The 24,600-nt window shown below is 40.9% G+C and overlaps 1 protein-coding gene across 3 annotated transcripts in view; it reads left to right on the top strand.

Annotated features, from left to right (window-relative positions):
* The window catches only part of ass1 (argininosuccinate synthase 1), a 36,789-nt gene that overhangs the window by 2,689 nt on the left and 9,500 nt on the right, over nucleotides 1-24,600 (top strand). Inside the window, exons 2-12 of one of the 3 annotated variants that reach the window (XM_086300823.1) lie at nucleotides 539-660; nucleotides 7,949-8,083; nucleotides 8,971-9,039; nucleotides 9,943-10,131; nucleotides 11,817-11,873; nucleotides 11,969-12,043; nucleotides 12,775-12,845; nucleotides 12,953-12,983; nucleotides 18,051-18,141; nucleotides 22,334-22,418; nucleotides 24,435-24,499. In XM_086300823.1, coding sequence (XP_086156949.1) covers nucleotides 7,982-8,083; nucleotides 8,971-9,039; nucleotides 9,943-10,131; nucleotides 11,817-11,873; nucleotides 11,969-12,043; nucleotides 12,775-12,845; nucleotides 12,953-12,983; nucleotides 18,051-18,141; nucleotides 22,334-22,418; nucleotides 24,435-24,499 — 835 coding nt within the window. In that variant the 5' untranslated portion in view covers nucleotides 539-660; nucleotides 7,949-7,981. Of the gene's footprint in view, nucleotides 1-538; nucleotides 661-2,858; nucleotides 3,018-7,948; nucleotides 8,084-8,970; nucleotides 9,040-9,942; nucleotides 10,132-11,816; nucleotides 11,874-11,968; nucleotides 12,044-12,774; nucleotides 12,846-12,952; nucleotides 12,984-18,050; nucleotides 18,142-22,333; nucleotides 22,419-24,434; nucleotides 24,500-24,600 lie in introns of those variants that run through there. The other 2 variants (XM_086300820.1, XM_086300822.1) reach the window with 2 other exon arrangements.

Genomic DNA, 24,600 nt, shown 5'->3' with positions numbered 1-24,600 from the left:
GGTTATCTTATCTTATCTTCTATTCTATATTTTTGTTTAAAAAGATGAAAGTCTACACTTATATCACATCTTATTTGATTGATTTAAAATCTATTGTGGTGGTGTACAGAGGTAAAATTATGTCATGGTCCAACAATTTGTAGACCTGACTGTAAATTATGTTTTTTGCATGGACCAGAGACAGGATTCACTGAAGTAGGAATATATCAGTAATAGTGTTTTGAAAAAACACTTTGAGCAGAAAAGCCTTAAGCCTAATTTTAAGGATGGTAGGCTTATTTTTTTCACTTTAACTGAACCTGTGCTCCTCTGTGAAAAGAATTAGAACCAATGGTGAATATGCTAGTTCTATAGTTCTCTTACAAATACCAGTTGCATTTGCATGGAGCTGATCTGTGTGCACAGGTCCCACTAATGGTTGTTGGGGCTTTTTGCCACGTTTCTGACATGGCAAACAGCCATGGCTGGTCCTTGATGTCCTTCTGCTATGGTTAATGTCCTCTTCTGTGGCTTCTCGTCTACACTCTTGGCACTGCAGTGTGGTAGAGTGACAGTGGCTGTGGAGGTGCTGGATTGCTACCAGCAGTGACAAGGACGCCTGCAAAAATCAAAACTTGTGAGGAATCAGATGAGAACAATGATCTCTCTCAGTGGTATCAGGTAAGATGGAGATAAAATCTTTTGGTTGCCATTTGTACACATACACTAGGTCTGGGTACATGGGACATGTTGTGCAGAGCTTAAAGTCAAATAAACACAAATATATACAAACAAAGGACACACTTGATTATTAATTGACACTATGTCTAGTAATAAACAGGTATATAACAGCAAATCCTGTATTACACTTAAATGAAGATATATATTGCACAAAATAAATTTGTGTGTGCTTTAGTTTTGTTTTTTGCCATCAGTCTGACTGGTAGAAAAGAAGTTGTTGTGGAAGCATGTGGTGTGTGTAATCAGACTGTCCACTCTGCTGATATGTTCATTGTTTTGGTCAGAGGAGGGTGTGTCCCGAATGATGTCTTGACGATGTGTTGTGTACTTCTTGTGGCGTTGTCTGCATATTGATGGAAGATCAGTCCTCATAATCCCCTTTGCAGCCTTTATTACTCTCTGGAGACTCTTCTCCTGTGCCTGTGTGTTTTTTTTCCATAGCAGACAGTGATGACAGTATTGAGGATGCTCTTGATCACTCCTCTGTAGGCTGGAGCCATAGGGTGCAGCTCAGTCCTGCCTCTCTGAGCAGAGTGATGAAATAAAGTCAATACCTGGGCATTTTTCACCGTAGCTGTGGTGTTCGTGGTCCAAACCCAGGGTCAATTTTATATTAAGGCCAAGGAACTTGTGGCTTTCAACACTCTTCACCTGAGTCCCATTGATGTCTAGAGGCAGAGACTGGGTGTCAAACCATAAGGCCCATGAATGGGCCAAGCAAAAGACTGCAATCTGGCCCACTGGACGGTTTTGGTAAATATGAAGGAGGGCATAAATTTAGGACTTTTAACTATATTTTCACAGGTTTTACTACAGCTTTTCCTACTGATAAAGGCCTTCCCCACGACCATTCATACTACACCAGAGTAATGAAGTAATAGTTAAATAATTAAATGACAAAAAAGGTCCTTTTTTTTAACACTATTGAAATGTCAGAGGTTTTTAAGAGTTGTTTCACAGTGAAAACTAAACAAGTAAAGTATGTGAATTAACAAAAACTCTCTGGCTTGTAATTACAGAAAAGTCTGTACAACGAGCTACCAGAACTTTTTCTGTCATTTTATACATCTGGGGTTTTTATTCTTCGTTTTTTTGTTTTTTTTTAACAATTTAAGGTCAAAGAGTGATGCTGTTTTCTTTCATAGACTACAGCAACATTTCTTCATTATAATATATTCTTCATTATGTATAAAAGTGAGACATACTGTTCCAATTTACAATGCGTTTCTTTTTCTTGTATTAACATATCCCAGGATTGTGTAGGAAATGTTTTTTTCACTGACAGAAAGGCGAGTTTCACTGCTCCAGACCCATGAACTCAAATTAAAATCAGATATGCTGTTGAAATCCAGTTTGATTCAGTTCAATTCAATGAACAAGCACTAAGCGACAGGGGAAATGGAAAACACTCTTTTAACAGGAAGAAACCTCAGGTGAAACCACACTCAGGAAGGGGCAGCCATTTGCACTGCCTGGTTGGGGGTAAGGGGAAGAAGACAGGACAAAAGACAGTCTGTGTAAGAGAGCCGGAGATTAATAACCAATTTAATCAATAATGATTAAATGCAGAGTGGTGTGGAGTATAAACACATGTCTGTGAAGGTTCACAGTCATCCAGGTCGTCGTAGTCTAAGGAGCTTGGATATACAGTATAAACACATGAGTGGGGGAAAAAGCTGAGTGGAAACGAACAGAAACCAGCCCCCAGCAGCCTAGTCCTGTTGCTGAACTATCAGCTTTAGCAAAAAGGAATGTTTTGAGCCTAATGTTAAACGTAGAGATTAATAGTAGAGAAATTGCACTGCCTGTTCTTATTGTGATACTCTGGGCATCAAATGTGTATTTAAATTCATTTTCACTGACAAAACGGGGGTTTCACTGGTCCAACCCACATAAGATCAAAGTGGCCCACGATGTAATATGAGCTTCACATCCCTGGTCTGTGGCAAACACCTGCAAATTCCCTACTTGTATGTATTTTCGTTCCCTGCTTTGCACAAAATCTGGAGAAATGGATTCCTAATGAATTTCAGATTGATTACATTTAAATGCCAGTGTATCTACTGAGCAAGCTCTGGTGCTCCCATAAATTCTTAAATAAAACAAATGCTGCTGACACAGGGCGGTCAAAGCGACACGAACACGCTACGTGCCTGCTGTGGATGACGCAACGTGTCGCGAAGGGCAGCAAACCGTACAGCAGAGTCAGCGAACCGAGCACGCTGCTGCTTTCCTGCGCTCCTCACCGACAGACACACGCGTCTCTTCGGTTAGAAAGAAACCCTCTGCAAGTGTCTGTAAGTACAAACTATCTATACATGTACATGTGTTTATTTCTCTCTGTAAGGGTAGTTACGCAATCATAATGAGCGTTGTGAATTTAGCTGGAGGTTGCCGTCAGTCGCCGGTGACTTCAGTTGCTGTGGTAATTCTATGCGCCCCTTAAACCTTGTTGGCAACATCTCCCAGAAATACCTGTGTCGGTAATAAGTATGTATTCACGCCAGTAGGATGAAAACATTTTGTAGAGAGCTCTCTTGCGACTGTTAAACCTTTTCTTTAAATGTGTTTTTTAGCACCGGCGTATTTGAAAGAACAGTAATTATGTAGTGCAAGTTGTATCCCAAAACCACACCCTGTTTCCGAAATTTATTTACGTGGGGAAAAAATAGGACTCGTCTGACAAAAGGGAAGGACTTGCCTCTGCTTATGTAAAGTCATTTCTTCTTTACTTTCACATTCATGAGAATATTAGTGATGTGCGGATCGATACTGAAATATCGATTCCTCCGATACCAGTCATTTATGTTCTAGAATCGATACTCATATTAAAATATCGATATTTTAGTAATTTAGGGTAAATTTGTAGGTTATCATTAACAGGAACAGAGTGCAAATAAACTATATCATTTGGATTGTCTACATTGGAAGGAACTACTTAGTCTTCCGCCTGTCATAGTCGTGACATATGTTTGTATAAATGTGTCCAGCCCCTTGTTGTGCACACTCACAACAATGGCTGAGCATAAATGGAGTCATGTGCAGACGTATTTTACTTCCACAAACGGTTGAGACGTAGTTTGCAATACATGTGGCAAGAAAGGGAGGTGTTTTGGCAACACTACTAACCTCATCAAGCACAAGAATATGACGAGCTTATGTTGAGGTGAACTGAAGAGGAGGAGTGGACATGGACAGGTGCTGCAAGGGCGAGACGGACGTCTCTCACGGAGTCCTTTAGTGCTGCAGGCAGGCAACGTGTTCAAATAGCGCACAACTTCAGTTTTTTTTTTTATTTCTATATGATAACTGTGCATTATTAAGCGATAAGAACAAGTAATCCAATGTCCTGTAATCATTATGATGCTATAATTTGAGATACAATAACTGAAATACGTTTTTGTACAAAGTATCGGTATCGGATCAGTATCGTCGATACCACCCTGAATTTAACTTTGTATCGGATCGGAAAGGAAATCAGTGGTATCGCACATCACTAGAGAATATACCAATGCTAGCACGCTGTTATTATATGTACAAAACAAACATCACATTCACACAAGCACAATTCTGTGGTCCTCCTTAACTTGCCACATGTATGTCACGATCTACAATAAAATGCTATATATACTGCCAGCTAGACTTCAAAAGTTGCTTAAATTAATATTAACACTAATTAGGGCTGTTCATATAATGATATATATCGGATGACGATATAAAAATGTCTATCGTTTCATTTTACGCTATCGTTTGTTTCGTGGTGTCGCAAAATAAACTGTTTATGGCAATATTTTTTCATCGTGGCTATATTAATTTCGGAAAGTTCTTTCTCTTTATATAACCACACTATGGACGGACAAGCGCCTGTTTTTATGCGTTGTGAAGCAACAACGACGGTAACAGCATCGCGTGTCCGCTTGTTTATGTTCCACATAAACCTTTCACATTAAAGCTCAAGATCCTGTTGAGACTTTTCAAAATAAACGGAATCACGTGAAAGAGCAGATGAGAAGTAAAAAAGAGCCACCAGGTGCTAAAAAATAAACCGTAGACTCAAACGTTAGAACAGGCTTTTCCCCGCAGCACGCCGTGTAATAAATACTCACAAAGAAAACGGCGGCCCTTACAACTTATGTCTAAAAATGTATCGTTTCATGCATCGGTTAAAACACTCGACTCCAGCTACATGACGCACAGCTGGAAACACTTCCCGCAAGACAAGCTGCCCGAGATTCACAGAATTTACAGAAAATGTTACATTTTTGTGATTTACGATAGAATTCTTATATCGGGATATGAGATTTTGGTCATATCGCACAGCCCTAACACTAATGGTATTACGAGAATACTAATTCTAGTACTTGTTAAGTCTACAATGATTTCATTTTAAGAAGCACTGAGCCAGCAAAGAAATGCGTGCATAATAGAGCAGGGCGATATGGCCAAAAATATTTATCACGATATATATTTGAAAATTTGCGATAACGATATAACCGACGATATAATTGATGCGAGACAAAATACAACTCCACAACATTACTAGCGCAAAAAGACAACCTTCCATTTATTTTCACTTAAACAAGAAGCTGGTTTTTATGTACATTAAAGCTTTATAAAAATGTAACAGTGCAAATGCAAATTCCTTGCTGAAAGTTTAACCAAAAGGCATTTCCAGTAGAAATGGGCTGACATATCCTGAGCATAACCATGTATAATATCCACTGAAGTTAAAAAGAGGTGCTTTGCAACATTAAACTGCAGTGTGCAGTATGTATTTTTCGGACCATGAGGTGCACGGGATTATAAGGCACATTAAGCGAAACAAAGCAGTCAGATAAATCAAACTTTATTAAACTCATTCTTCTTGCTTCCTCCACTTCCGTAACATTGATTCATTAATGTTGAATTCTCTGGCAGCTGCTCTATTCCCATGTTGTTGCAGTCTATTAATGACTAACCTCATATTGTGGATGGATTATCTCAGTTGTTCTCCTGACTGAAGTTTGGTCCGTTTACAACATCCTGCCATGCGATTGCATTTGTCTCTAACCATGAAGAACCTTCACGTTAACTTTTATAAGTGGAAAAGTGTTAGTGTTCGTCCTCCAGCTTCACTGTTTATGTTATGCTAACATAGCTGTGTCGCTAGCGATCACGTAGCACATCATTATATACCAGCTAGCCCAACTTCAGTAACCCTACAAACGTCACTGCTGTTTAGTTTCCTGTCTTCATTTATGTTGGAAGTGATAGCAGAACTGTACGTTTGATTTTTTTCAGAAATCTCTCAGTCAGAACATGCTATATCATGCTTAGGTAACTAGCGAAACTAGCGAGCTAACTTCCGCTAGCTTCCTGCTAACGTCTAACTCCGTTAAATGTAATAACTTTAGTTTTCATGGATGCCTGGAAGTTAAACTTCATAGTTACACCTGGTAAAGCAGCAATGCTGATCGTTTTATTAAAGATGAAAGAATTTAGACAGTTTTTAACTCTAAGTGATGCTCCAGTGTTGTTTGACCTGAAGCATATGGAGTTTAGGACCCAGATTACTCCCAGATTTAAGAGCATCTTAGTCCGACAAATATGACAATAACAACGGCCGCTTGCATGTTCTGCAAAAAAATGTGCTTTGTCGTGTATCTGACGGACAAACACCAAACCAGTTCCACATCACGGAAGTTGCACCATTTTTACAAACCAATTCTGGTTCATCTGTTTCACTCAACAATCGGCCATGTGCGTATGAAAACAAAGGCACTGCGCATGCGCGTTTTACTCCCATTCTATCGCTATATTTCATTTTCCTATCGTTGCCTAACATTATACCGGTATTACCGTGAACGGTATAATATGGCCCAGCCCTAGTGCATAAGATATTGTAACTCAGCTTTAAAAGTAATTGACTCCAGCAACTGCAAGTACACTATATTGCCAAAAGCATTCGCTCATCTGCCTTCACACGCATATGAACTTGAGTGATATTTCATGACCTTTGCTGCTGTAAAAGCTTCAATTCCTCTGTGAAGGCTTTCCGTGAGGTTTAGGAGTGTGTTTGTTGGGAATTTTTGACCATTCTTCAAGAAGCGCATCTGTGAGGTCAGACACTGATGTTAGACGAGGAGGCCCGCTCGTAGTCTTGGCTCTACTTCATCGCAAAGGTGTTCTGTTGGGTTGAGGTCAGGACTCTGTGCGGGCCAGTCAAGTTCTTCCACACAAACTCACTCATCCATGTCTTTTTGGACCTTGCTTTGTGAACTGATGCACAGTCATGTTGAAACAGAAAATGACAATCCCCAGACTGTTCCCACAAATTTGGGAGCATGAAATCTCTTGGTGTGCTGAAGCATTAAGAGATCCTTTCACTGGAACTAAGAGACCCAGCCCAACTCCTGAAAGACAAGCCCAAACCATAATCCCCCTCCACCAAACTTTACAGTTGGCACTACGTAGTGTTGAAATCTCCCAATTCTTTGAATCTTTGGGCTGAAGGAAGGACAATACTCGGTGTATTTATGCTCAATCAACAATACTTTATTTCCATACAATTCAACACTTAAGAGCATTAGGACCATCATGATAGGGAGACCTGCCTGCAGAGGGTCACAGCGAGTCTCGAAATGGTGACGTGTTACTCAGCTTCTTATAGCCGCTAGTGGCCCCCACCTAGTCGTAAAAGCCTAAATATTCACATTCTTTCTCTCTTATGCCGCCTAAGTTTTGACCTCGGCTCCCTGTCTTCCTACAAAGGTGGGGGTATGGACTGTAGAATGGATGTATCCATTCCATGAAGCTCTCTACGAACTGTTCTTGAGCTGATCTGAAGGCCACATGAAGTTTGGAGATCTGTAGGAGACTGACTCTGCAGAAAGAAAGAAATTACATGCTCACTGAGCTCTTGAGGTCAAAACATTTATTCCTTACAGCCTTATTAACTCAAGATCTGTTTCAATTGCCTGCGCAATAGCTGGTATTAAAGTTTGTGAGCAGAAAATGCTCATATTTGAGCATCTGACCTTATATTGGAAGTTTTCCAAGCTAACCTTGGAAACTTTACCAAATCAAGAATTGTCCACAACTTATCTGAACTAATGGTCTGTTGGGACCTGCTGTTAAGTCAAACAAGGACAGCGATCAGAATTTGGGTTATTAATTGACATTTCGTCATTACGAGTTAATAGTTATGTAATCATTGAATTAATGTAATTGTTTCCCTGCCACTCGACAGCTTCTTTGGCTGCTTCAGCAAAAAGCACTCATCATGTCCAAAGGTAAGGTGGTTCTGGCTTACAGTGGTGGACTGGACACCTCCTGCATTCTGGTCTGGCTCAAGGAGCAGGGTTATGATGTCATCACCTACTTGGTAAGGTTTGAAGCCATGCACGCAACAGTTGGTTTAGTTTTATGCTGCCAGGCTTTTGCATGTTGTGTCCTTTTGGTTGTACAGTTGGCTTTATAAAGGGTTACAGGTGTTCACTGTGGTCTGTTATTAAAAAAATCTATAAAAACAACCCCAAGACCTACCGTTTTGGGTATCTCTGCATGGGTCAAAAGGTTTGGATTCATAATGACAGCTCAAATCTGCCTGGATTTGCGTTTTGCCCCACAGCCACTCAGAACTGCACAATAGGCAGATTTTCCGATTGTCTAACTTCATTTAGTGATTTTTTTAGGTCAGTGGGGGTGGGTGTCAGCCAAAGGTTCATAGCTGTTGAACAGGATGTACACCTCAGCTCTAGCTCTTCAGTGGAGTAAAAGAAGGCACTCATCCAGTACATGATCCAGTGTAATGTTTCATGAAATTACAAAACCACGCACTTGCGTGAATTTGCTAAACAACAGTCACATAAACAAAAACCGAGAGGGTTTACTGTGCCACTGTGCAAGTATAATTCATGTATGATTACTGCAATATGCAGGTTCTTTTAGAGCAGCTACAATTCACTTTACTATGTGAGAAAAATAGTCCCTTGCTCAGTTCAGGAGATCAGTACAGCCTCTTCATGGCCTCGAGTGGCGTTCACGCTCAGTTGTTGCATCTCCTCAGCAGACGTGATCTGAACTGCAAGACGGTGGACTGTCAAAAATAACACTTTGGTAGGCACGTGCCTCTGTGTGTCGATGCATTTAATTTAGAGAAGAATTTAAACTAGAGAACCTGCATATTTATCTTCTTATTGTGTTCATCCTGTTTCCCCTGGAGATTTCAACATCAACGTTCACATTCAAAGCGCTTTTCTGTCTTTCTAGGCCAACATCGGGCAAGACGAAGACTTTGAAGCTGCCCGGAAAAAGGCGGAAAGCCTTGGTGCAAAGAAGGTAAGTGTCAGTGAAACAGGATGTTGTATTTGATTAGGATTTGTTTGCAGCGTGAGCAACATCAGAGAATGTCAGCTACAATGCTTTTAATGCTTATGCACAGCCCGACTAATCCTGGATTTCTGGCACTGATCCCAATACTAATATTTTTTTCTAGATGTAGAAGTGTTGCAGTTATTGTAAAGGCGGAAAATTGTTTTTAATTTCATTAGGATTTTATTTCACGGACGAGTTAGCAAGGCAGTGCTTGATTCTGCACCTGTCAGGGGTAGACATTTGTTCAAAACACAAGTAAGAGAAATGAGACAACTGCAGACCGACTCAGAGTGTAATTAGAAAACGTGCGCACGGGTGAATGTCTCTCTGAGAAGACACACACTCCGAGCACAGGCTCGCTTGCTTTATTTATAAGGCAAAAATGGGTTACATAGTACTTCCTCTTTTAACAGATGTTGACGAGAGGTTAAACATTAAATCAACTTATCTGATCTTTCACACACTGGGATAAAAATACAGAAGTATATCATGCTTTATCTGACATCACAGACATTATAGGAAAGAATGCATCATTATATCATGCTGTCAAACATTTGTCAAACATTTCAGACACTTAAGTAAGGAATGCATCAGTTTTCCTTTAACAATAGACTTGGTTAGGTGATTCTTCAACAATAGGCTTGGTTATGTGAAAATATATGAACACACAAAATATAAGGCATACTTGGTTAGAATATAAGGCTTACTTGATTATATTGTATTATAGAGATTTGGTTATAATGTATAATGTAGAAAATCTTCTAACAGCACCACAGTCAGAGTCACAGTCAGTCTTCTGGACAAATGACATGATGGAACCATTTTAACAAAGCCCTGTTCTGTGTCCTCGCCTCTGTGGCTGTGCAGGTTTTCATTGAAGACCTTCGTACAGAGTTTGTGGAGGACTTCATCTGGCCTGCAGTTCAGGCCAATGCTGTCTATGAAGACCGATACCTGCTGGGCACTGCGGTAGCACGGCCATGCATTGCCCGCCGTCAGGTGGAGATTGCACGCAGGGAGGGAGCCCAGTATGTCTCACACGGTGCCACTGGAAAGGTAAGTGAGACAATGGGCATGGAATTATGCCGTGTGGGGTAAAAATGTCCAAAATCTGCAAATGTGATTCCGGGAATAAGTTTACATCTTTATTTTTTGAAGAGCAGGGACATAAAAGCAAATGCAGGGCTTGTGAAACAAGACTAAAGCATCAGCTTTCTTATTATAAATTAAGCCTCAGACATGGCAGTTAAAATTGAGGTGTTTTGATCCCAACCAATTTCAAAGTACAGACTTATTAGCTAGGTCTAGGTCTAGCTAGGTCTAGCTCTCTTTGCACAGTTGCTTATTAACCTAAATAAGACTACAAAGTTAAAATCTACCCTTCCTCTTCCTCAGAAACCCTTTCTATTTAGTCCTTTGAAAAGAAACAGGCATTACAGCTGAATAACAGCTGTCTTATTTCTAAAGTGAGCCTTTTTAATGGGAAAAAGCGTACAGCTCAAATGGTAAAATAGGAGCACAGAGTTTATTTGGTCAGAGTTGATAATTTAACAGATCAGGACAACTTTGAGTCATCTAAAGTTCAAGTGTCCTGACTGCAGCTCTACCAGATGAAGATGTTTTCAGGCTGCATGCCAAGAACTTTCTCAGCCTAGGTTGTGAAAGTGACAGTTTGTGATGTTCTCATTATTTAGACTTACTGCAGTTAGCCACACTTTCATGCTATTGTTTTCATATCCCGATTTGACCCGATGTATGTTCAGAGCACAAATTTAGCTGCGTTAGTAATAGTTCCTGTATATTTACACTGCACATTTATGGAGATTTTTCTGGGATTCATAATATATTTTCAAATATATTTCTGGAAAATAAAAAAACCCTTTAAAAAACATGTTGTACTTTTTAAATACATTTTCGTTCTATTATTTTACGTCTTTTCTGAAATGCAGTGTCCACATGTTGCCTATAGATGGAGTCAAAAACCACATCATGGAGTTAAAGTACAGGTTTAAAACATTGTAACTTCTTATAGCTGTGTGAGAGGCCAGCGACCTGTCCAGGGTTTACCCTGCCTCGTGTGTCAAAGTGCAGCCCATTTATTCTTTTACTATTTGTGTTGATAATGAGGAAACTATGGAAGCTTGTTTAAGCCACAGAAAAAATGAGTTAGTAAGCCAAAAGTAACTATTTTTAAATTTTAGGATAATAATCCAAAACTCTAAATTGTAGATAACAAAAAATGTTTAGTAGGTGATTTTTTTGTTCTAGTGTCAGAAACAAGCTTCTATAGAAAGAGACAGTAGAGAAACAACTACTAACAACTAAGAAACAACTAAAATTTAATCAGTTCATCCATTAACACAAAAAGTAATCAACAATTCTAAAAAATTTGAGTCAGTGTGAAGTAAAATAGTTCATTTTAAGGGTTTTTTTTTTTGCATAGTAACTGTGATTCATTTGGTTTTCTTTACTGTCTTTGATAGTACATGGAGGGCATTTTTGAGTTTAGGATGTAGTTTGGGGAAAACTAATTGTTTGAATATGTAAACTTGGGGTTTGGGGTCTTTTCTGGCCCTTAATAGATAAAAAAATAAAGCAGATTATTAGTGAAAATATGAATAAATGATTAAAAATGTTAGCAATGGCCCTGCTGTGCACTTTTAATCATCTGCGTTTATTGTAAACTGATACAACAAGTAACACAAGAAACATCGAGTTGAACTGTTGTTTGCACTTTTCAGGGAAATGACCAGATACGCTTTGAGCTAACATGCTATGCCCTCTACCCTGAGGTCAAGGTGAGTTTGTTTATTTATTGTGTGGATGTAATTTACTGACACTGTGGAGTAATGTCAGTATAGCTGGAAAGAGTTTCTCTGTTTGTGTTCTTTAGATCATCGCACCCTGGAGGATACCCGAGTTTTACAACCGCTTCCGGGGGAGGACGGACTTGATGGAGTATGCAAGGGTAACTCCGTCAGTGGCATAATGTCAGAAACACAATTATTTTACCACCTTTATTTTCATAGCAATGGGTCTGTTAACATTTTCAAGGTACAGATTCAGCCTTTGACTAAAAAAAATCCTAACAATTACCGGATCAAATCTCCAAGTCCTAAAAGTACCATCCACTTAATAGCGACATTAACATTGTCCTGAATTATTTTGAAAAAAACAATTATTAAGCATGCAGTGGACTACCAAAAAAGGAGATTAGAGGCTATATTATAACGAACATTTTGTATTGAAAGGTTTAATTATTTATTACCTCAGATTCTCAGATTAAATTACATGGACTACTTGTATTCTGGTGGACGTTTGTCGATGTAGTCGCATCCAAAAAAAAATGATGGGCCGACCAGTTTTTCCCACTAGAGGGTGGTCATGATGTTTAGCCAACACCTTTCAGGCAAGCCTGTGAGTTAATTGTGAAATGTACCTTGTCTTAAAGCGCAGATTTATTTTTTTTTTTACTTTAAAAAAATAAAATTAAATAAATAAATATATATATATATATATATATATATATATATATATATATATATATATATATATATATATATATACACACACACACACACACACAAAATGTCTTTGTCTGTAATCCTTCAGTCAGAACCTTCTCAGTGGAGACGTACCCTTTTGCAAGTCGCGCTCACAGGATGTAACTTAAAAGCTTCTTTTGCTGTTAAACTGTAGGAGCATGGCATCCCTGTGCCTGTGACCCCTCGGGCACCTTGGAGCATGGACGCCAACCTCATGCATATCAGGTGAGCAGGACTGGTGTGATGCATCTTCTTTAGCTCTTATTTCAGAATCTTTGATTTTATTTTATTTTTTCCAGTGAGAAACTTTAATTGTTCAAATTTCTTTACAGCTACGAGTCGGGCATCCTGGAGAATCCCAAGGTAAGCTCGCAATGTTTAATAAAAGGAAACATAATTCATCATTTTTTTATATTTAATCTTGCAGGGACTTACTTGTGTTAATTTTGAATTTATATTAAAGCTGTTACAGTATAATACTTGTTAACTAAAGAAATGCCTTCTAATATGCTGTTCTGTAACTGTTCTAAGAAAATAGACCAAAAATTGTTTTGTGCAGACTGTCTGAGGCATTTTTTTCTAACCTTCCTCACTGACACCCCTGTTCAAGCTTGTAAAAACAAGAGCTGATCAGAAGAGTTTTGCACAGGTGCAAAAACAATTTAAGTGAACCTGAAAAGGTAAGGTAAGGTTTTGCCTAAACTTCTGAAGGATGACATCATCTTCAGATCAGTACCTGTTCTTGAAATTGATCGTGAGAAATAGAAAGAAACCTGCATAAGCCGCTTGACGTACATCTCATTTTTGACCATTGTGAGTCATCTCTTCAGCATCCATCTCATGCGCACACGCCGAACTAACAGACCTAATGCTGCGTTTTTGTGTGTACGTGTGGTTAAATGTGTCAGACACTCGGAGGGACACATCAGTAAACCTTCCCTTCAGTCGACTGACCAATGCCAGCCCTGCCAGAGACAAACATGACTCACTCTCCCACAGTGCCATGGGTGAGTCAAGGGTTTGATCTCTGCAAGGTTAAAGGTCAGTGTAGTACATACAGGTTGCCCCCAGTGACCCCCCCACGCCCCCCAGAGCTCCCATCCCTCGGTCGTTGTGTCTGTGCCTCTGTCTCTCCTCACCCCGGGTCCTCACCAGGCCCTGGGAAGAGCCTGGGACACACAGACACTGACTTGTCGTCAGCAACGCTTCTACTAATTCCCGATTTCATGGGAGCCTGGGAGGGGGAAGGGTTAGGGCGTTGCGCCCAGCTGGGGCCTCCTGAGTTCCAACCCCAACTCCTCGGGACCTCATTGTTCCACTAGTTGCGCCGCCGCAGGCTGCGACGTGGGAGGGGAGCCATTTCATCATGACACCGTGACACCAAAATGTCACCAGTAACAGTAAAGTACAAAGACAGTGCGCCAGACAGATGAGTCCCCAATGGATGGGGTGTCACAGGGAGGCGAGGGGTCCTGCGCTGCTGGAGCGGAGATGCAGGGGCAGGGCCACTGTAACTCACAGACCTCCATCTCTTGCTGTCTTTCTCTGTCCCTTTCCCACCCCTCCGCTGCCTCTTTAGTGGCCGTCCTGTGGAGAAATGTTTTGAAAAGAATGAGACGAACTAGCTCAATAGCATAGCGATGTATGATGATGGTAGTGTGTGTGTGTGTGTGTGTTCATGTTCATTCGGGAGGGGTTTGTGCTGAACCTTTTCTCCGATATTGAATCGATTCATGGCCTTAAATACAATGAAATATTTATGGCACCAAGGTCTGAAGTGGTAAAAGGATTTGAATATATTACCCCAGAGCCTGAAATGTGGGACTAGGTAGAAATTTCTTTACAAAAAAGCAAAAAGTTTTCAAGTCTTTTTGTTAACATTTTAATTAAAAAAAAAACAAAACACCAGTGCAATTTAAACTTGGGGGGTAAAAACAAAAAAGCCACTTCCCCCTCCAAATTCTTAAACCAGCAGGTCACATTCTGATCTACCTGAAGGTCATCTGATAGAGGTCACCTTGCTCTCTGTACCAGCCTGTCTCTCTGCTCCAGTTACAGCCCTGAAGGCTGAGGTCGGGCCGCGACTATTCAGACGATACAATAGTCCCCCCCTCTGTATCTGTGATACAATGGTCCCTCTCTGCTGAACACCGTCAGATTAGAAAATATCCAAATGGTCGCTCATATGTTCGTCTGTAGATAAGCGTCAGCAGTTCAGGTTACTCTGTGATTAACACTGTATCCTTCCTGATAACCTCAAACCAGGTCACCTACACCACAATAGGCTGCAGGCTTTTGTTTACTCATCTCCATATGGCAACGTTAACCTATGTGAAGACATGCATTCATGCCAGCTTTAGCTAGCTGTTGCAGACTGTTGGCATGCATCTGATAAGTGCACTGATGTAGTGGTTGTTATAAAGTTATTAGATTCTGGTGTTGCTGGGAACATGAAGGTGTAGTCTGTTTTGTCTCCTGCTTATTCTTTACTAATTAAGAAGAGATATTAGAGACTGTAATGAATATGAATGTGCAGGGTTTTAATGCCTAGGATTTGCCTAATTACATTTCTGGAAACAAAATGCTAACTAGGAAGGCGATAAACAAATATTATGTGCTGTTATATGTTTTTTTTTACTTCATAGACCACCACCTGTTGGCAAAACAGCTGAGGTTTTAATTGTTGCTTAGCACCTCTTATGTTCTGTCATCCATCATGTGTGGTAAACAATCCGGCACTTGTGTTTGGATGTCTCCACATCCTCAAGCTTCCTCACTGTCCCCGCTCTCTTCGTTCCTCCGCACATGAGCAGTCAGAGTCTGCCCTGAGGCAGCTTGACACTCGTCCTGAGTCATTAAAACATCACCTCGGTCTTAATTATAGCCTCTGTCAGCGAGTTTCCCCGGGCCTGCTTCTTTTTTCCTTTTTTCTTTGATCCGGGAGCTGATGGCCCACTGCTCCCGTTGACCAGGAGTAAAGGAGCGAAACGCCGTGCCCCTGCCCACCTAGAGGAAATGAAAACTTGTTTGCTGCCGTTCACATTTGATCGCTGGAAAGATGGATGGTCGGAGGACTGCCTGTAGGGGTAGGAAGTGGGCTCGTAGGTGTATGTATACATGTCAGTGTGCGCTCTGAAGCAAAGAGGTCAGTATTTGTCATGCGCCTTCGCTGCTCTCAGGTCTCATTAGCCTGACCTGTGCTACTCGGCGAGTGCTCTCTGCGCCCATCTAAGCATCGTCATCATCGCAGCTTTGCCTTCATAGACAAGCGCCTGCTGTCCTCATTAAATTCAGCCCAGGATGTGACACTATCCAAGGGCGCTATGAATATAAATATCTCTACAGCACAACATGAGCATATTGTTTTATTCTTGTCTCAATTTGCCATGTTTGCATTTTAAGGAGAAGGACAGACTTGAAACGTGGTGATTTTAGGATCATTTCCAATCTGTTGCGCCAAACATGTTTTCCTTCTTTTTTCCCTCTTTTTTTTTTTTTTTTTTTTTTTTTTTTTTAAACCATCCTCTCCCGCTCTCTTCCCAAATCCTGCTTTCTCCTCCTGCCATTTCTGCTTCTTTTGGCCCCTTTTTGGCTTTGATTGAAAACCAATGAGGCGACTAATAAGTGGAAAGATAGAAATTTACTTGCTTTAAGTTCATGCGTCAGCCTTCTCCTTTTGCTGCCCGGGCCACGTTTAGCACAACAATATCGCAGAAGCAAAGACTGCCAAAGGAGCTGCTCTGTGCTACATGATGGTGCGCTTCACGCCCCATTTCCCACCAATACCCCGTCGCCCCCCCGCCTTCGCCATCTCTACCTTTTCCTCTCTTTCAGGGCCACGGCTTTGGGACAGGTCCACCTGCAGGGGGTTTGAATTGAAATGCATTGATCTCTCGCTCACTGGAAACAACCCTGTCCCTTTACGTTTCCTTTTTTCCCCCTTCTTTTTTGTATTCAGTAGTATGTAAGTTCAAGCTCTCAGCTTTGGCATCACATTACTGCTACTATACTTTTTAAATTAATGATTTTTTTTTTTAGCTGATCGTGTGAAAATACTTTAGTGGTTATTTTAAACTCGGACGTTCTTCAACAACAAAAGCAGGGAGCCTAAATGAACAACTTCTTGTTAATTAAATGATAATTAAAAGACCATAAATGGAAAAAACTATAAACAACAGGTTTCCTGTAGTGTAGCATCCCGCCACCTGCAAGTATTCTTCCAGCTGGTGCCTCTCATGTGCTGTGTTGCATTTGCAGGTTAGAAAAAGATTAATTCCCTCTTTCCCTCTTCCCTCTCCAAGAGTAAGCATCAAAAGGCTTTTTAGGGCAGTCATTTTGTCCCTCTCCCATTCGCTCTCATTTGGCATCTTTCAGGGCACTGAGGCAGAAAATGAAGGAGAGGGAGACAGCCGCCTTCCCAGTCAATTTCGGTGTTTAGTTAAAAGGAAGGAAAGTGATTGCGCTGCTCGTTTTCTCCTCACTGACAGGCGGCGAGCGGATGCCGATTAGTTATTGAATGATGATTTAGAGTCTGGTAAAGCTTTCCATTTAAATGCACCCAGTGGTTATTTTGCATAGTCCCCCTGCAATTTGCCTCAGCTCAGGAGACATTGGCCATCATCTTGTCCTAATGCCGTGTAATTGTTGGAGGGGTGCATCGCTGGGCAGGCACGTCAGACCACCACGCTCTTTTAGTTCCCAGCCGTGACTTTACTGAAATCGCTCCCGGCTCCCGCCAGCTGGAAAAAAGAAAAACGACAAATGTCTGTCAACGAGGACAACTTTAGTGGATTTTAGGGTGTAGACTTGAAGGTCTTATTGTGCGATGCCCATTTAGGGGAAGATTCTTCATTTGAAAATAAAGCAGAAGGGGAAACGTCACTCAGAAAATCACAAGTGGAAAACTGGAAGATTAGAGAAGAGTGAGAGAATGGCAGAAACACGATAGAGTCGGCAGATTCTCTCAGACGGGCAGAGCTGCTGCTCAGATCGGTGCTGTCGTAGCATCAGTGGGGTTTTATTGTGTTTTTCACTTGTCAGGTATACACTGTTCTTTAGGATGTGAGTAATTTCATTCTCGTGCCCTTTCCCACTCTTTCTCGCTGTGTTCTGCTTTTCCTCGCCTTCCCCTGTGGTGCAGGGCCACATGGGGAAAATGAAACCAAATAGAGGAGAAAAATGGAACATTGATTTTTTTCCCCCTTTTTTTTGTCTTCACTAAAGTCCTGATGTCGTTTTCAGGTCTCTTCTTTTTCACGCATCATTCCCTCTGTTCTTCTGCCCGCCGTGTCCTCACACAACAGTCTCTTAATACTGTTTTTTTCTTCTTTTTTCTTTTTGATGAGGTCTCAAGAGGTCTGAGTTATTCCTCTCAGGGAGTGAAGTGTGTGAAATGGAGAGAGTGAGTGTGTGCCTTTGTGTGTTTTTCAGAGTCGTGCACCGGCTGACCTGTACCTGATGACCAAGAACCCAGAAGACTCTCCAAATGTCCAAGATGTGCTGGAGATAGAGTTCAAAAAAGGTTTGTGGGCTCGCCACATGTGTCACCTGTTGATCCCTCCATCAGTCTGCATCTGTCTTTTACCTGTTTTTGCAGTACTGTGCAAAAGTTTTAAGCCACCCATCTTTTTTTTTTGCTTTTATTCTGTTTCATTTTTGAAAGTTTTCAGTAATAGGTCTCCAGGTTTGTTTTTTTTTAAAGCTCTTTCAAAGTTTTTCTTTGACTGCTTTTTCACTCATTTTCAGCTCCGCCCTTGTATCTGCCCATTTTCAGAACACCGCTTTTTGTTAAGCCAATGATCAGTGAGTCATTCAAGCTTAAAAAAGACACCTGTATTGTCTACAATAACAGACAGCTTAGCAAAGAAACTGTTTTAAATGGTATATTTGGGTGCTTTGTTACTACCACGCGGTGGCAAAACACATAATTTGCTGTAATTTCTTTTGCTGAATCTTTGAAAAATGCCCAAAATAACAGTTTGACAGAGATGGCGTAGGATCAACACACAGAAGAGCTTTAAATGTCCTTAAAGAAGCCCAGAGAACTATTCCTGAAGACTATTTGAATACATTACAAGAAAGCTTGCCTAATAAGAAGTGTAGAAGAAGAAGAAGCATGTACTTTTTATACTGTTTCTGTTTGCACATCTTTTAATAAATTGCTGCACCTTTTCCCACAGTTTTGTTGCAAAATATAAAGAAATCAGGGAAGGTGCAAGCCCTTTACACAGTACTGTTCATGTATATGATGGAGGAGTTTGTATAGAACTTTCCAAAACACAGAGTAAAAAGTCTTTCACAGTTTGAATGAAAGCTACACATTAAAGATACGTATACATGTTCCAAGATACAGACAAATAATTAAACATGGAGTCACATATTCATTCCAACATACACACAAACAGATGTAAACGATGGTCCAGAGTAAAGAGAAAAAGATTAAGGGAAAGATAACCTGTAAAAATTAGTTTTCAGCAGCCGTTTAAAGCAAATCACAGATTTGGCCGGCCTGACAGGCTGAAGGAGGCTTTTCCAAAGTTTGAGCACCGCAGTCTCAAAAGCAGTCTCGCCTCTGACTCTAAAGTAAGAGGGTGGAACAGTTAGGAGACCTTGATTCAGCCATTTGAGAAGTCTGCTGAAGCGATGATGTCTCAGTAGCTCTAATAAAAGAAACAGGGGCCTGTCCATGTAGAGCTTCATATGTTAATAAATTTCACTGGGAACCAGTGAAGGGAAGAAAGAAGGTCTGTAATGTGTGAGAATATGCGTTCAGCACTAAACGGAGACTGGCTAAGGAGGACTGAGAGATGCACATCAAGAGCGAGTAAGAGTAATCGAGGGAGGAGAAGATTAAAGAGTGAACTAAAAGTTCAAGATGACTGAAGGACAGTGAAGGCTCGATTTTTGTGATACTTCGGAGGTGAAACCTTTATCATGCGAATTGAAAACAGACAATTCAATTGACCTGTTGCCATGTATTTGATGAATAATTGAAGAATGGATGTGGTGATGGAGGACCTGCACAGGGTTGGTGTGACGGATGAGCCACTGTGGTGACCTCTAAGAAGGAGGTGAATTATATGGAGGATAATCACGCAGTGTTTTTAGTGTCATTTCTTTGGCCTCTGCCTTACTTTGTGTTGCTCCATCAAACCTGGAGACATTCTGTTGCACGTCATGCATAAACATTCAAAAAATGTGTTAAATGTAAACATTTCGGAGCTTCTGTTAATCATCGTTAAGAGGTCGCGTCCACTATCGCTCACTGTCCACTGCAGGCCGTACCTCATCTTGTTACTTAACACTGATGGTTACAGCTGTAGGGCTACAGATCTGAGGCTGACTCAGCTGCACTTTATCACCATTTCTGACCACCCAGTCTTATCCCTAACCCCTCACAGCATTACTTGGTCCCAATCTGCCATGTTTGACCCGGGGGCACACACACAGGCCGGAAGCATTAACTCCAGCTAATACATTGAGCCCTGAGGGGCCAGGGGAACGCTCATTAGATATATTGCTACGAGGCTCAGGGTGAGTAGTAGAAAGTGTCACATGTTTGTGCAAAAAGAAAACTGCAAGACGCATCCAAGCCTGGGGCAAATGGCACAGATGTCCCTTCATCGTGGTTCCTCGGTGGAGGTTGAACTACGGCAACATCAATAGGCTGAGGAGACACTAGCGCCTCTGATTGAACAGACTTAGTGGGCAGCTTTACGAGCTATAAGCTATAAGGGTAATTTAAGGGAAGTTCAAAAGTTTAGCAGGAAATTTTAAAGAGCAAATGAAAATGCCTTTCAGTGGATCCGCAACGAAAATGGATACCCCGATCTCTCTTTACCAGTTTCCCCCAAAGAAATGTTTAACTCCGAAACAAGTTGCTCGGCGTCGGTTATCTGGAGATGCTTTTGTAAAACAGCGATGCTCTAGTAAAAGCCCGGTCTGGTTTCGCGGGCCCTTTGCATGCCTGTGCTCCATTTTCACACATATTCTCTGTGCCTTTTATTGAGCGCTCTATGACAAAAGCTGTTTTAGTTGTCCACACAAAGGCCCAAGCCTACTCCTCCCTCTGAGCACAAGATCAGCACAAGAATGTTTCATTTCATTCCCCCTCCCACCTTTTCATCCCTGCCTTTCTCACCAACGTTTTCTCACTGATTAAAAAAGAATATTTAACGACAGGAACCTTTCTACCCCCGTCAAACGCTCCGTTCCCCCAATCCTCTCCCCTTTTTTTAAGTGAAAAAAAAAATCATCCCTCCCTCCTTTCTTGCCAAAGAGGTAAGGAGGAAAAAGAGACACAGAGGAAAAATGTAAAGCAGTAATTTTTCCTACAACTGTGTCTGCGCTCCCATTGTCTGCACTGTTAGGCCACAAAAAAAGAAAAGAAACTGAAGAAAGGGGATCATGAGTGGAAAAATACCCCCTCGGTAAATGATAGAACCCAGAACAGCGCAAGGACGAAAAGAGCCGACCCCTGCACTCCCACATTCAGACGCTCAGCTAATTTATTTAAACTTTTAATCTAATTATTAAATATCTAGGAGAGGTTTTTAAAAAACACACTGCCCTCTCCTGCTTTTACTCTTTTTTTTCTTCTTCCCCTTCTTCCCCTTCTTCTTCTTCTTCGTCTTCCATGGGAGCCACCATGATTCCCGCGATATGAGAATGGGCTGTCAACAAAGCCCTTGTCTAAAAAAATTAGCCAAGTCCCTCACATGTCAGTCCCATTAGAGCTTAGCAAACGCTAGCTGAAAAGCAGAGAAGTGCTGCTCTTCTCTTCAAAGCTGTTTGACTGACAACTGCAAGCACGCTCAAGTGTGTGTAGGCCACGGGATGGACAGCGCAGCGGATTTCGTCCTGCTTCCTCCTTGCGTAGTCTTAAAAAGGATATATACCCCCCCCTCCTTCCACCTCCACCTTTGGCCTGCGTTGCTTTATCAAAGGCCACGAATAAGCAGGTCTATGACAGTGATTGATGCGCACTTGGGTTAAGTGTGCGGAGAGATCGTGGGCGTCTAAAGAGCAATAGGAAGATGAGTGCAGGTGCTTTAGCTTCCAGCACATGCGCAAAACACACACAAGAAGTGAGAAGGAAAAAAACCTCTGAGCTGAAGAGAGTATGGGTAACAAAGCTGTGTGTGTAATTGAATTAGGTAAAGCCAGCCCACAATTTCACAGCTTTCATATGAGACGGGCCTTTGAATTTATTAGCCCTTCTCTCCATCTCCTTTTGTAATGGCTTTCACTTTTAGCTGGAGACTATTTATTTGACTGGCTGAGATAATAAGCGCTTGTCAGCAGATTTGATAAACTCTCCTTTGTTTTTTTTTGTTTTTATATCTGTTCAGTGAAAATTAATAATTTGTTTTTTAAGCCATTTGTCCAAAACATTTTTTTTAAACTAGACTGTGAAAGTAAACTTTATAACTCTTTGATTCTTTGATGTGTTTCTTGTGTTTTTGAGCGTTACATTAATTTATCAGCTGCCTGCTTTGCTGTAGTTGTTCTTTGTTGTATCAGAAAAACAGAGAACTTGGATATCAGCCTATAGATACAATTTTGTTCTGTTTGAATCTCAGATGTAAGAAAGCACGATGTAGAGGATGGATAACGGCCTGCATCAAAGCTATTTTAGTTACTATTTATGATTCTGTTTCTATGTTGGTGTTAAAAAAAATCTTTTTTTCTAAATCAGTATTTTATTCCTGCAGGTGTTCCTGTCAAGGTGACCAATATGAACGATGGCATTTCCAAAAACACAGCACTGGATGTCTTCTCTTACCTCAATGAGATCGGGTAAGCATTTTTCTGTGGCTTCAAAACAACACGCACCTTCTGTGTACGCCTGTAAGTAAGCCTCTCTATCAGGATCGTGTCCCCAGAGGTGGAGCAGTGGTTAAGTTTACCACCTCTAGAATGATGTCTGTCGCTGCTGGCCCTGGGATCAACTTCCACCAGTTTTCCCTCCTGCGTTTCTCTTCCAGCCTTGTTTCCTCTCTCTGCTTTCCAACTGTCAGCGTAAATGAGAAATACTGAAGGTGAACCAGGCGACACCACAGAACAAACTGTTTTCCTCTGCTGCTTTTGGGTTTCAAGGTGTTTCCTGTGATTTTTATTTTACACACACTTTTTTTCTTTAATTCTTCAGACCTTCAGACTAATGCAGCACATTTCTATTGAGTTTAAGCACTCAGATTGTTTTCTTATTACAAAAGATTTTTAAGATGACACACACACACACACACACACACACACACACACACACACACACACACTCTGATTAATACATCAGGGGCAACTCTGGGGTTCAGCAAACCACGTCTCTGATCAGTGGAGGACATGCTCTACCAAGCAAATGCATCATTGTGCGAACAGTGCCCCTAATCTGTAGCCAGATGCTACAGGTGTGTGCTTTTATTAAACTTGTGCAATGATGTTGATGATGCATTCCTATGATTGCATGATTGGTGTGTATCTACCCAAGATATTTTGGGTTTATTTGAATTCTTACTGCTCTTTGACACAAGCACCCCAAAACAATAGCTGTATGGGCCACATTCAGGTGTCATTTTCCTGTAGTTGCTGTAGAAGCTGTTCATTCAGTATTAAGTAGCTGCGAGCCAAAGGGTCTTCAAGAATCACTTGTAGTAATTTATCGATCTCTAAATAAAAGAGTTTAACTTCAGGTAAAATAAACATTTATGTGTTATTTAAATGTTTTATGCCTCCACATTTGTAGTATAATTCTGATAAAGTCACAGCAGGCGGACATTGTGCCAGACACAACCCTGGTTTCTGGAGCTCTATTAGCCCTCTGTCCTCTAATAGGATTCCACTGGAATGTTCCAGATTTTGGAGAATTTCGAAGGAAAAGGGAAATCTGATAACAATTAAAAACACCTAAGTGTCAAGTGTTAATTTAAAGATCATGAGTAGGTCTTTTAAACTATGTATGACCATTTAATATTTCTACATTTCATTATCTGTTTCTTATTATCTCTTTCTCCGCCTCCTCTCTTTCATCTGCCTCAGTCATCATTGCTCTCTCTCCTCCCTCATTCTCTTTCTCGTCACCTTCAGCCTCAGCCAAGACTCCTGAACTCAAGTCAGGGGTCTAACAAAAGAAAATGTGGGTAATCAGAGTTATCAGAGTTTGTTCACTAAGTGTGTGAGCCACTTAAAAGAAAGTTTCTCTAACAGCAGCTAATGGCAGCGCTCACTGATAGAAAAGTTCAGCATAACTTCAAAAACTCACCTCGGCATTGCTGTCATCAGAGAGAAGTGGGATTCACTGTTTTACAGCCTCATTCAGAGTAAACAGGCGTGGACACCTGGTACAATACAAGCTGAGGTGAACAAACGACAGGCTGTATTCACTACAGATGAACTCCAGCTAAAATGTATGAGGTGACTCGGGCAGGTAAAAATGTAAAATATTTCAAAATATTTCAAAATATTTTTATTTCTGATTTATTGCTAAGTGTTGATATTATTCAAACATGTTAAAATATATAGTTTGCACAAATATATTTGAGCTGGAGAAACATGCTGGCCGCCCGTGGCCATTGTTAAGGAATGCATAGCAGCTGGCTGAGCGTGTTATTCGTGGACTTTTATAGGCAAAAAAGTGTAACACACATTTTCAATCAACAATTTCCACCTGTTTTCTGCAGTGTGGCCCAAAATGTCACACAGATTGAATAGAAGGGAATTTCAAGGTCAACAAATTAGGGAATTGGCGGAGCACTTCTTCCTTTTTGATGATCTAAATAATTTAGGAGTTTATCCAACAGTCTTGTCTTTATCTCTTAGGGGAAAACACGGAGTGGGCCGGATAGACATTGTTGAGAACCGTTTCATCGGCATGAAGTCCCGAGGTAAGACTTAAAAATGTTTTGTTCTTCTTTGTCTCTTTTTTTGTGCCAGATTCACCATTCCTGACTTACTTGAGCAATAATATCCACTGTAAATGCAGTAA

The sequence above is a fragment of the Aulonocara sp. 'chitande type north' Nkhata Bay genome, linkage group LG7 (assembly GCF_057382095.1).
Source record: "Aulonocara sp. 'chitande type north' Nkhata Bay isolate Kocher_YH1m ecotype deep benthic linkage group LG7, A_spYH_male_GT1.1, whole genome shotgun sequence".
NCBI classification, from domain to species: domain Eukaryota; kingdom Metazoa; phylum Chordata; class Actinopteri; order Cichliformes; family Cichlidae; genus Aulonocara; species Aulonocara sp. 'chitande type north' Nkhata Bay.
This window is presented reverse-complemented; position numbering and strand designations above follow the sequence as displayed.